Raw genomic sequence first — 13,150 nt, 5'->3', positions numbered from 1 at the left:
AGTGGCAACACAATATACCAAATCCTAAATATAATTTGTCCCCATTAACACTGTTTACTCTGAGCACCCAAGTTAAGCAATTAAACATGGCACTTTGTGGGATGTATGCTCAGTAATAACTCCTAATCAATGAGTAAAATATTGCTCAACGTTTGGAATAATTTTACCCAGAATGCATTTTTTTTTTTTACCAGTAACCTCCAGTGTATTATAGAAGAGCTCACTGTAGGTTTAACTGATGAATCAGATACAAGTCGTTATCTGCAAGACATCCACACATTTCACTGAAGATGCTTATTCCTATTTAAGAATTGAGAGGAGATAGAGGTGAACAGCACTATATGACAGATAGATAGATAGAAGTGAAGGGCACTATATAATAGATAGATAAAATGAAAAGCATTATAGATAGATAGATAGATGATGCAAGGCACTATATCATAGATAAGCTTTTTGCAGAAGCTCTTTGAATACATACACACACACACACACACACACACATATTATACTTAATAGAAAAGGTACTTTATAATAATCGAGATAGATATTCAGACTCCTTCATTCTTTGATAACTTCATTGTGTTGCAGATTTAATTTAAATGATTATATTTGCCATTTTTCCCCCATACATTTACTCTCAAAAACTCCTAATGACAAATTAAAAAATGTTTTCAGAAAGATATGCAAATTTACTTAAAATCAAAACCTGAACTTTCCCATTCAAACCCCTTGCTGTCTCACTTCTAATTGTGCTCTGGTCCATCCTGCTTGCTTTAATCCTCCTTGAGATATTTCTGGAACTTCAGTGAAGCCCACCAGGGGCAAACTGACTTTATTGGACCTCGTTTAGAAAGTCCCACAATTCACTCTGCATGTCACAACAAGCTCTGCACTGGTGGTGCCCCCGATCCCAAGCCATGAATAAAGAATGGGACCAAAACATCCTCGAAAGCAAATTCACCCAACCATCCAAGGACAGTTTGGTGACCAGCAATGCCTTTGCCAGCACGATGGAGCACTGGGCCATAAGGCAAAAGTGAGAACTAAGTGGAATAAAACATTACAATTTTTCGTCTATGGCCAGGAAACTCCCCAGACCTTAATCCCATTGAAAACTTGTGGTCAATCCTCAAGAGGCAAAAACCCACCAATTCTAACAAACTCCAAGCATTGATGATGCAAGAATGGGCTGCCATCAGTCCAGATTTGGCTCAGAAGTTGATTGTCAGCCTGCTAGGGCGAATTGCAGAGGTCTTGAAAAAGAAAGAAGGGCCAACACTGCAAATATGGACTCTGTGCATAAATGTAAAGTCATTGTCAATAAAAGCCTTTGAACCTTCTGAAATGCTTGTAATTTTATTTCAGTACACCATGGACAAATCTGACCAAAAGATCTAAAAACACTGAAGCAGCAGACTTTGTGAAAACCAACACTTGTGTCATTCTCAAAACTTTTGGCCATGGTTGTACATAATGGCCATCCATCCATCCGTGCATTCATTGTCACTTAGAACTTAAACCAACCCTGGACCTGCCACCAGGTCACAATCCATTTTCACTGTGCCACCTCATGACATCAGGGAAACGGGCACAGGTAGAAACCCATAGTTAGTAAAGCAACTCCGGGTGGCTCAAGTAGTGTCTCCCCTTTTCCAGAAAGAACGCCCCCCCCCCGAAGATAGCCCATGTTAGCCATGCCCCGGAAGGTCCTTATGATGAGATCTGGTGAGAGGACACATAAAGACCACCCAAGACTACCTCTTCAGGTAACAAGACCCACAATGAACACTTTAAAGCAAGGGTCCCCAGTTCCGGTCCTGGAGGGCCGTAGGTTGTCATTCTTAATTAGTGACCTGTTTTGCTGCTAATTATCTTCTGCCTCAGCAGTTCTACATCCATCTGCAGCCAAGACAGGCACTGCACCCTAGGGTGGGTGTCTAACTCAATCCGTGTGACAGAGTGATCTCCGGCCTTGTCCTCGTCGACACTCTAACCTGCCCTTCTTAAGTAAAACTCTAGAGAAGGCAGTCATTATGCAGTTAAATGGCCACCTCAATAAACCTGCTATTTTAGATAAATTTCAGTCGGGTTTTAGAACAAATCACAGCACAGAAACTGCACTTGTTAAAGTAGTAAATGACTTGTGGGTAAATGCAGACAGAGGCCGTTTATCTGTTCTCATCCTCTTAGATCTGAGTGCCACATTTGACACCATTGATCACAATATTCTTAGAAATCGCCTTAGTCAATGGGTGGGCCTCTCTGGCAGGGTCTTAAAGTGGTTTGAATCCTACCTGGCAGGTAGAAAATGCTTTGTTAGTTGTGATAATTACAACTCAAAGACACATGATATCCGATATGGTGTTCCACAAGGCTCTATCCTGGGTCTGCTGCTCTTCTCAATCTACATGCTTCTGTTAGGTCAGATTATCTCAGGGCACAACGTGAGCTACCACAGCTATGCTGATGACACACAGCTGTACTTATCTATAGCACCTGATGACCCCGACTCTCTCAATTCACTAACACAATGTCTTACTGGTATTTCTGAATGGATGAAGAGTAATTTTCTCAAACTAAATAAAGAGAAAACTGAAATTTTAGTAATTGGCAATAATGGATTCAATGAGGTTATCAGAAATAAACTTGCATTAGGATTAAAAGTTAAGACGGAAGTAAAAAACTTAGGGGTAACTGTTGACTGTAATCTGAATTTTAAATTGCATATTCATCAGACCACTAGGACAGCATTTTTTCACCTAAGAAACATAAGTAAAGTTAGACCTCTTATATCATTGAAAGATGCTGAGAAATTAATTCACGCGTTTGTTTTCAGTCGACTAGATTACTGTAACGCACTCCTCTCAGGACTACCCAAAAAAGACATAAATCACTTGCAACGAGTGCAGAATGCAGCTGCTAGAATCCTAACTAGGAAAAGAAAATCCGAACACATTTCTCCAGTTTTGATGTCACTACACTGGTTACCTGTGTCATTCAGGATTGACTTTAAAATACTGCTTATGGTTTATAAAGCCTTAAATAATCTGCTCCATCTTATATATCGGAATGCCTGACACGTTATATTCCAAATCGCAACCTTAGATCTTCAAATGAGTGTCTCCTTAGAATTCCAAAAGCTAAACTTAAAAGAAGTGGTGAGGTGGCCTTCTGCTGTTATGCACCTAAAATCTGGAATAGCCAGTCAATAGGAATTCACCAGGCTGATACAGTGGAGCAGTTTAAAAAAAAACTGCTGAAAACACATTACTTTATCATGGCCTTCTCATAACTTCACTTTAACTTAATCCTGATACTCTGTATGTTCAATTCATCATAATAACTATTCATAGTGGCTCTAAAATCCGTACTGACCCCTACTCTCTCTTGTTTCTTTTTCTGGTTTCTTTGTGGTGGCGGCCTGCGCCACCACCACCTACTCAAAGCATCACGATGCACCAACATTGATGGACTGAAAGCCAGAAGTCTACGTGACCATCATCATCAGGTCCTTCCATGAAAACCCTAAATACAAAGAGGACTGTTTGATTTATGTTAGGTAGATTGCCCAGAGGGGACTGGGCGGTCTCTTGGTCTGGAACTCCTACAGATTTTATATTTTTCCTCCAGCCTTTGGAGTTTTTTTTTTGTTTTTTCTGTCCACCCTGGCCATCGGACCTCACTTATTCTATGTTAATTAATGTTGACTCATGTTTATTTTTTACTGTGTCTTCTATTTTTCTATTCTTCATTTTGTAAAGCACTTTGAGCTACATTTTTTTGTATGAAAATGTGCTATAGAAATAAATAAATAAATAAATGTTGATTGACACTCTCACCATCACTGAAATGACATCAGCAGGTCCTTTGGTGGCAGGGCTGACATGCAGTGTTTATTTTGGGATGAAATTCACTTTCATGGCAAAGAGGGACTTAATTAATTGCAATTCATCTGCTCAATCTTCAGAACATTCTGGAGTAGATGCAAATTGCCATAATATAAACAGAGGCAGCAAACTCTGTGAAAAATAACATTTGCATCATTCTCAAAACTTTGTGTGACACGAACAGCACAGACGTCCGATCAGATCTCTTGACCAAGTCAAATGTTAGCAGTGAGACCCGCTTATATTAAATATGGGATATCAAGAGAAACGTGTCACAGTTAAGCCACCTCAGACCACACACACCAATGTGACGTTTTGTTAGTAGGTCACATTACAGAGATGGATAAACACATTGCTTTGTGTTATGAACATCCAAAAGAAGCGTTTGTTAAGGAATTGTTACATAATAGTAAAGGAGAAACAGATACATTTTTGCCACACCTAAACTAACGTGTTACCTCTACTTTTACAATTTATATGAAGATCTGATTAGGTTTTTGATCAAATTAATTTAGGAATTTAAAAAAAGAAAAAAAAAAAAGGCTCACAAGCTTTTTAGCACCACTCTTCACCTACCGTTTGAAAATTTCTTCTCCCAATAAAGCCAGGCTCAGGTTGGCAATATGTCCGGTTTCTTCTTAAAAGAGAGGATGAATGCTCTGTAAAAGCATGAGAGGAAAAGGACAGCACTCAAGTCATTCAACGAATGTCCAGATGCATTTACATCACAACTCTCATCAGGCCAGGTCAGGTTGAGGGGTGTGCACTGGTACAGCACATTGCCACACTCACCGCATGATAAAACAGCTCAGGATCCTAGTTGGCAACCCCCCCTGGCAGAGACATGGTCCAGTCCCACCCTCCGGAAATGATCCTCTATCTGCCGCAGCCAGGTGTTACGTGAGCATCCCTCTTGGCCTGGTCCAGCCACTCGGGTCCTCAACAATGAAGATCCTGTGAACTGGATCACCCTCTGGGAACCACACCCCATGGCCGTAGTGCCGCAACTGACGCTCCCTCACAATGCAGGTCATGTGCCTCATTAGGGACTCCATGAGCAACACAAAGCCAAACTAGCGGTTCCCAAGGATTCTCTGAAGACCCACAGTGCCAAAGGAGTCCAGTCTTCTTCTCAGGTCACTGGATAGCGCCTAGGACTCGCAACCATATAGCAAGACAGGAAGCACCAGGCCTCTAAAGACTTGGAGCCATCCATCCATCCGTGCATTCATTGTCACTTAGAACTTAAACCAACCCTGGACCTGCCACCAGGTCACAATCCATTTTCGCTGTGCCACCAGCAACGCCACACACTCCTTTTCCAGCAACCTCATGACCCCCCCCATGATCTCCCAATCTGTCTACTAACTTAATAGGAAGAGTCACCAGACACATGAATGTCACTGCCGAGGTAAGTAAACCTCTCTCTCCCCGCAGAGAGACACACTGCTGATGGCCGTGTCCAAGAGGTCATTAAAGGCCTGGATCTTGGTTTTTATCAGGACACTCACAAGCCCAGATACTCAGACACCTCACTCAGTCAGTCTCTTGAGAGCCCTAATCAGAGCCTCCATTGACTCTGCGAAGATCACAGCATCGTCAGCAAAGTCAAGATTAGTGAATCTCTCTTTACCAACAGATGTCCCACAGCTGCTGGACTCCAAGACCCTGCCCATCACCCAATCCATGCAAGCACTGAACAGGGTATGAGCAGAACAGACCCCTGACAAACCCCAGAATCAACTGGGAAAAACACAGAGGTTCTGCCTCCACTCTGCACAGCACTGACAGTACCAGTGTACAGGTAGGCCATGATATCCAGCAACCTTGAAGGAATAATCTGAAATCTCTGGATGGTCCACAGAGCAGCTCGATCAACTGAGTTGAATGCTTTATGAAAATCAACAAAGGCTGCAAAGAAACTCTGCCGCTATTTGTGTTTATGCTCCATGAGAAGACTCAGTGCCAGGATGTGGTCGATGGTAGACCAGATGGTAGACCTGCGCCACCTCCACCTACTCAAAGCATCATGATGCTCCAACAATGATGGATGGATTAAGAGGCAGAAGTCTATGTGACCATCATCATCAAGACCTTCCATGAGAACCCTAAATCCAAAGTGGACTGTTTCATTTGTTTTAGGTAGAATGCCCAGAGGGGACTGGGCAGTCTAATGGTCTGGAATCCCTACAGATTTTATTTTTTTCTCCAGCCGTCTGGAGTTTTTTTTTTCCTGTCCACGCTGGCCATTGGACCTTACTCTTATTCTATTTTATTTTCTTATTGTGTCTTTTATTTTTCTATTCTTTATTATGTAAAGCACTTTGAGCTACTGTTTGTATGAAAATGTGCTATATAAATAAATGTTGTTGTAGACTTCTTAGGTGTTAACCCAGACTGCTCCAGTTGCTGGGAGGTGAGCAAGTGATCAAGGATCCTATTGAGGACGACCCTAGCAAAGACCTTACCGGGCATCAAGAGCAGTGTCATGGCCCCTGTAGTTTCCTCAATCCAGGTGATCACCCTTCCCTTTCCAGATAGGGACAAGTTCCGTTTTCCGGTCAGCTGGGATCTCAAATGGTAGCAAAGACTGCTTGCAATGCCAGGAGGACAGCTTTACCACCAGCCTGGAGACGTTCACCTCAGATACCACAGATCCCTGCAGCCTTCTCTTTCCTCAGCTGTTTCACCACCTGTGCCATCTCAGTGACATTGAGTGGTTCCCAGATAAGTGACATCCATAAGTACCGTTTCATCACCCACCCTGACTGCAACTCTCTGAAGAACAGATTCGGATGTGTGTAATGTTTCGATTCCTCTGTCATTAAACCATTCCAAAAAATGGCCCCATTTCTTTGGAAAATCCATCACGGCAATGGTTGTGCATTTCAGTTAAAGCCATAATCTTTGGATTAACCACAACATGAGAACAGCCAGCTTCAATCTCCCAAAACAAGCCCGACTAAGTTTAGCTGAGATCAGAGAAACAACGGTCAGAGGAAGTAATTCAAATACAACTTTCAAGTGCTTCTTTACAAAAGGCGGGATCAGCATTACTAGTTGGGAGACTTCAACAGCATAATATCCCATACGACGCAGTGTGATCGTATGTCCTTACTTATGTATTTTGGAGACTAACCACTTCACTAAACACAAAAACATAAAGACAAACAAAAGAAGCAGAATGATAACCTAGATTTGCAGTGGTGGCTCATAGGTAGAATCTTCTTCCGCCATATACCCAAGATCTGTGGCTAAGAGATTACTTTGAAAAAAAGTAACTTTAACAGGTAACATTCTCAGTTCTTCTGGTTATGATTTTGAAAGATAATTTCCATTACAACTTTATCTTTCATACAGCAGGGTGTCTCCTAGAATTTAAACATTGCTGCAATTTTCTTTCTATCCAGACAAATGCCCAAAGTCTGTTTTCATTATGCAATACATTCAAGATGGACTCTTTGCATGATGTGTTGCTTTGCATTTCTGTAAAACTAATGTTTTTCATTTAAATTAAAATAATACATTGTCTTCTGCAGCCCACAGCAGATTGATCTGTGACACATACATTAGCCAGTGCCTGACACAAAAGCTTTATAATGGCCTTTCAATCCTCTGATTGGTTTAAACAACTTTAGAGCTAAAACAACCATAGCCCTGACTTTATTCCAACAGTTGAAAACTTACACAATTTCATCTACATACCATACTTTGTTACTACAATTAAACACTGGTGAAAGAATATAGAAGGAATAGCTTGTTTTATGAAAAAGAAGGCAACTATCCCACAGCTAATTTACAAATTGTACCATTAAAGGCTATATGGGCTTATTTGATGATGAAGTGGTTAGTGCAGCTGCCACATGGATCTAGTGTCCTGGGCTCAATTCATACTTCCAGTCTGTACATTTTATCCTTCCACATCCCCAAAGATGCATGTTAGCTTTACAGGCCATTATAAATTGGTCCTGTGTAGGTGCATGCATAGGTGGCATTATTTTAAGCTTGCACCTCTCCCTGATTGGTTGCCCAGCTGGTGACAATGCAGTCAGGATAGGGTCCAGTCTTCTGTGACTCTGAATTGGATTATAAATGTATGTGACATAGGATGCACATAGAGATGAGGAATACTACAAATGAACTGCACCTAGTGCAATGGTAAGCGCGGCCATCCCTGGAGTAAGTGTGCTAGGTTTGAATCCCGTTCCTTGACATTACCCATGTGGAGCTTCTCTTTGTTTTGTATCAGATTTTTATTTCAGATGGTCTTTTGACAGTATTTGTGCATGTTCGAATGGGCCCTATAATGAAATGGCAACCTGTTCAGGGATGGTTTTTGCTTTGAGCCCGATATGCTTCAGCACCCCATAACTCTAAAACAGACTGAACAGATTTAAAAACATAATAAAACATTTATGAAGCATATTCTCAATTATCAGCACAGTATAAAGTCTATCACATTACCTCATATTTGGTCAAGACTGAATTACATTTGAAAAAATTTCTGTAGCAAAAAAGGTCTAGGATGGTATTTTTCAAACTTCTTAGCAGTTTTCTACTAGATGAACTATCGGAGACATACATCTCAGACAACTTTTGGCTAATTGTTTTCACTGAGAGAACAAATACAACCACCTACTTACCAGACATGTTTATCTTCACAAAAAAATGCCAGAAGCAGTTTGCTAAAAAAAAAAAAAAAAAAAGATACACATGGTATTGATATTACCGAGCAACTAACATTGTGGCAAGATGACCTGTGTAACAGTTATAGGTTAACTGATGTCACACTGCCAGCATGTCCATTTGCCTGAGGAGAAACCCAGAACAAACCTCGTTATGTCCAAAGCAAAGTCAGGCGAAGAAATAATTACCGAGTTCATATGCCTCCATATTATTTGAGTAAAACAAGAGAACTGATGTAGAGATCAGTGACCAGGCAGAGGTAGAACAAGCTCCTCGTCTCAGAGTAGCGACCCAACATAAATCAGATCAGTCTACTGCAGAATATCAATCGAATGCTAATGGTTAACAGGAGCTAATCACCTTGTAAACACAAAGCTCCTCTTTGAGTGAAACCTTGTTAAGGACTAACAAAAAAGATGCAGCACTACCAGTTCTTGGCAACGTCAGCTAACATTACAATTCCCCTTATGTGAAATGTAAATTAGATTTCTTTGTTCTTCTATGGGGGGATTTTGTCACCACCCTCCCACTAAAATAGGAGGCAAATGTAACTATCTTAAAAGAGAACAAAATAAAAGCAGTTCTAAAAAGAACAATGAAGACTGTATTTTAGATTTTATAGATGAAAAATATATTAAATCATTTTCGGAGTATCAATATTTAAGACATGGCAGTATGACACACTGAGTAAGGTAGTGGACCTAAACCACAAGGTTCCTGGATGTGAACAGAGGAATACTTCAGACAAAAATAAGTAAGTAAATGAATAAATTTTAAAATATAACAAATAAAAACACAATATCTTAACATAAATAATTAAATGCTTAAACATGTTTCTGTTTTTTATTTCTTTAATTATTTCTTCATTTATTTGTATTGATGAAACCAAACATATGAAAAGTGGCTTGAAATAATTCAGTCAAAGTTGAAAGGGTGAGTTCTAGCAAGTACTATGTTTTGACTGGTGTTACTGTCATTTTCAATAATCTATTTTTGTCAAAAATAGTCCCTTATAGCTTAGTTCCCACCTCTGACATGCTGGGTGATCCTTAGCAAGTCACTTGACCTGCCTATGCTCTAACTGTAAAATAAACTAATGCTAAATTGGCCCTTGTGCAAGTGTCAGTATGTGTAAGACTAGAGTCTGTGATGGACTGGAAGATTGCCTTGCATTTAGTACAAGTAGTTCAATAGGAAAGGCTCTACATACCCCATCCCAACAATTCCCTCCATGGCCTTGAATTGAAATTCGAGTCTGAAAATGTTATCATTTTACCTTAGCTCCAATGTCCTGGGATCTCATCCCATCCCACTCATGGCACGTGTCAATATTCTGTTTATGTCTGCATGGGTTTACCTCCCATATGCCAGTGTCATGGTAGAGTGTAGGTGAATACATTCATGTACACCCTGCCATTGACCAGCACACTGTTGAATGCTGGCCCCAACATTATGATCCACTCTTCTGAAATAGGAAGTAGCACACTATACATAAAACCATATGATCAGATTAAAACAACAGATGGAAGGACAGTACCAATTTCGCCCCTTAATTCTACACTCAAAGTCCATCCCAGCCCGAATGCTCCATGTCCTGTGCTACAGTTTCAAAAAGTTAAAAGGCTCAAAACAGTTCAGTGTAATATGAACATGTAGTGTTTCTTCCTAGTAAAGAATAACCAAGTTTGCAAAAGCACAGTGTAACCTTCATGGAGGTGTAGTCATCTGTGACGGATACAAGTCAACTGTGTATTTTGTTTCAATCTATACAAGATGCCTCGGCACCATGCACCTCCCAAATTCCATAGCCAAGGATTCGGCAAGCCTCACTGGTTTCATCTGTAATAGTTCAGTATGTTTCTGTTAAACACACAAACAAAAACACACAGCAAGTCTCCTTGTAAAAATAATGCTTCTTTAGTTTGCTTAAAACAAAACATTCCTCTTGCTTAAAACACATTGCAAATTCAAGCAAAACATTTTGTGAATAAGCATCAGGGACACATTGCATTCACTGTTTTTTTTTCCCCTCTTCTTTCAAATGTAATTTGCTCATTAAAGTTTGCTTTGTTTTCCCAATACATAATGTTTTTTTTTTCATTTTACACAAACAGCACATGTTTTAACTATTATGTTTACAGATATTTCTGTCTTCCTTCACGTCACAATAAAAGTTAAGGACATTTGTATTACTGGGCTCTTTCCTTTTCAAGGTCAAGAAATACACACATGCATAATACAGAGGTGAGCAACTGTAAATGATGACCACTATTAAACAGTACACTTTTAAATATCATGCACTGAAATGCTTAAAAATGTTCTGGCTTTGATGCTTTTATATGCTTGTAAACAATTAACAGTTTTATTCATTTTTTTGTTAATGAAAACAATGAATTACTACAAGACATCAAGCAACATAAAGGAAATGAAGCAAACACAAAAAGAATTACAGTTCAAGAAAAAGGAGAAGTGCGACCGACTATGCTAGAGCTGTCATTATCTCCAAAGTAGTTCTTCTCAATTCTCTGGCAAAATGACAACAGGTTGCTGTAGTTTTTCACTCTGTCTGCCAAAGCATCACTAGTCAGCTCTGTTGTAAGAATAGTGAACAGGTGTCCAAATACTAATGCATCAAGCTCAGTTGGTCTAGAAAGTAGGGACAGGTAAAGAAAAAAAAAAAAAACAGAAGTAGTCAATATATCTTATTTCTTTAACCTTATATTTCTGTCTCAAAGCCATAATTTTCTGCCCATCATGGATAAAACTTCCCAGGTTAACTGCAAGTCAGAAAAATTAACATTCTCAGGATAGCACTTCAGATGCCCAGTCAGCTGCTGGCATTTTGTAACTAAATTAAACAAAACCTCTAAAGGTTTCACTGATGCATGCGATCTTAATTTTTATTACTGCAATTTATTATACATTCCCCAAGCTTGTGACAAACCCTGCTGTCATTAACAGATTAATTATAATTTCCCAATGCACTAAAATTAAAGAAAAAGATGGAACCATGGTCCACACAAGAAAATGTAAGTAGGCTACTGTATTTTATCACTTACTTTTCTGGCTATCCTTAACACATCATGTTTAATAAAAATAAATAAATAAAAAAAGAGAGAAAGAGAGAGAGAGAGAAAAAAAGAGACAGAGACAGAGGGAGGGAGGGAGACTGCAAGTCTGTGTTCAGTTTCCCCCTACAGCTATGCTGCATAACAAAACTAAAAAAAAAAACCTGATGCACTTCAAAAAAGCGCAATGCCTTTCGGCGCTTTTCATCTGCGAAGTGGACTGACACTAATGAAAATGAACCCTACGTGGTGTCAGTTTTTGGATGTATTTCCTTTGTAATCCCTTCTAAACAAATGGAAATAAACACAACAGCAAAATCAAAGCCAGATATTTGCATACTGGAAGCTTGCCCTTAGTTTTACCCATGAGCAAGAGATGACCTTCTGTAACCTTTTTGGCAGCAGTAGCAGTTGAACAGTATACTTAAATTTTAAGAAATAAAAATTAAGAGGCTGATCCAAATGAAAAAAAAAAAAAACATCAAATTTCAACTAATCATTAAAATATGTCTAAAAAGGCATTTCATTTAAATTATTTGAAAATGTTAAGCCATTAAGGGCAAAGAATCAATAAAAAAAAACAGACTGCTGAATTCACTGCACACAAAGTAATTAGCAAGTTTACGTTTACTTTTTCTCTGTCTAGTCAGCTTCATCACATATTTTTAACTTACTGTTTGTTAAAGAAATAAGGTTGGGTCCCTAGTCGCTGTGACAAGGCCTGGCAGCACTGGCTCACATCCTCATAAACCTGAGAATGAGCGCATTGAGAATAACAATTAGCAGTCTCTCTGAAAGCAGTCGACAGAACATTCAAAACTTAGAAGTAGAAAGTCTTCTGGATAACCAAAACAGTAAATATTCCAATAAATATTCTTATTTTTGCCTTGGGTAAACCACTGCTTCAATATACCCATGCAATTTAGACATTAGAACACATTAGCACAATTTGAGTTTTAATTACCTAATGTTTGCTGTGGATCCCTTTATTTGAACCTTAATCTGTAAATCAAGCCTCAGGAATGAAGCACAATATATAACAAACTTTTGCCACTATTATCTGGGTTCACTATAGTGTGGCTTAACTAAAAAAAATTAAGATCATATATTTAGCACATAAAAAGGTGACACTCTAAAAACATTAAGTGTTTGCACTTGGTAAACATTCACAGATCTAGCGTATTGTCAAAGATCCTCAGTAACAAAATTTTCTGGATGTTCACTGCTTTTCCCAGTTTTTATTTTGTATTTACTTCAATGTGTTTTCATATTCCAGCTCTTAACTTTATGTTGACTCAATTCCAGTGTATTAATCCATATTACTTTGAGACTACAATTTTACAATATAAAATAGTCACTTGGTCTACTAACAGAAAATCATTAATCAGCTAAATACATATACTAAAAGCACAGTACGCACAAAAAAATCTGTGTCAGTGTGAGGCCTGAACATGCACCAAAAATGTTGTTGAATTCCCACTGTGAAAAGAAAATAGGGCTAGAAATGAC

At 39.1% G+C, this 13,150-nt stretch overlaps 1 protein-coding gene across 1 annotated transcript in view; it reads right to left on the bottom strand.

Moving 5' to 3' along the window:
- Positions 1-10,466: 10,466 nt before the first annotated feature.
- Positions 10,467-13,150, bottom strand: part of mtx2 (metaxin 2) — a 59,386-nt gene continuing 56,702 nt past the window's right edge. The window contains exons 9-10 of the mRNA XM_039757707.1: positions 12,316-12,392; positions 10,467-11,219 (exon numbers count right to left, since the gene is read on the bottom strand). Coding sequence (XP_039613641.1) covers positions 11,027-11,219; positions 12,316-12,392 — 270 coding nt within the window. The 3' untranslated portion in view covers positions 10,467-11,026. The remainder of the gene's footprint in view (positions 11,220-12,315; positions 12,393-13,150) is intronic.

Source organism: Polypterus senegalus, chromosome 6 (genome assembly GCF_016835505.1).
Source record: "Polypterus senegalus isolate Bchr_013 chromosome 6, ASM1683550v1, whole genome shotgun sequence".
Lineage (NCBI taxonomy): Eukaryota > Metazoa > Chordata > Cladistia > Polypteriformes > Polypteridae > Polypterus > Polypterus senegalus.
Note: the sequence above shows the minus strand (reverse complement) of the source record. Positions and strands in the feature narration are given on the sequence as shown.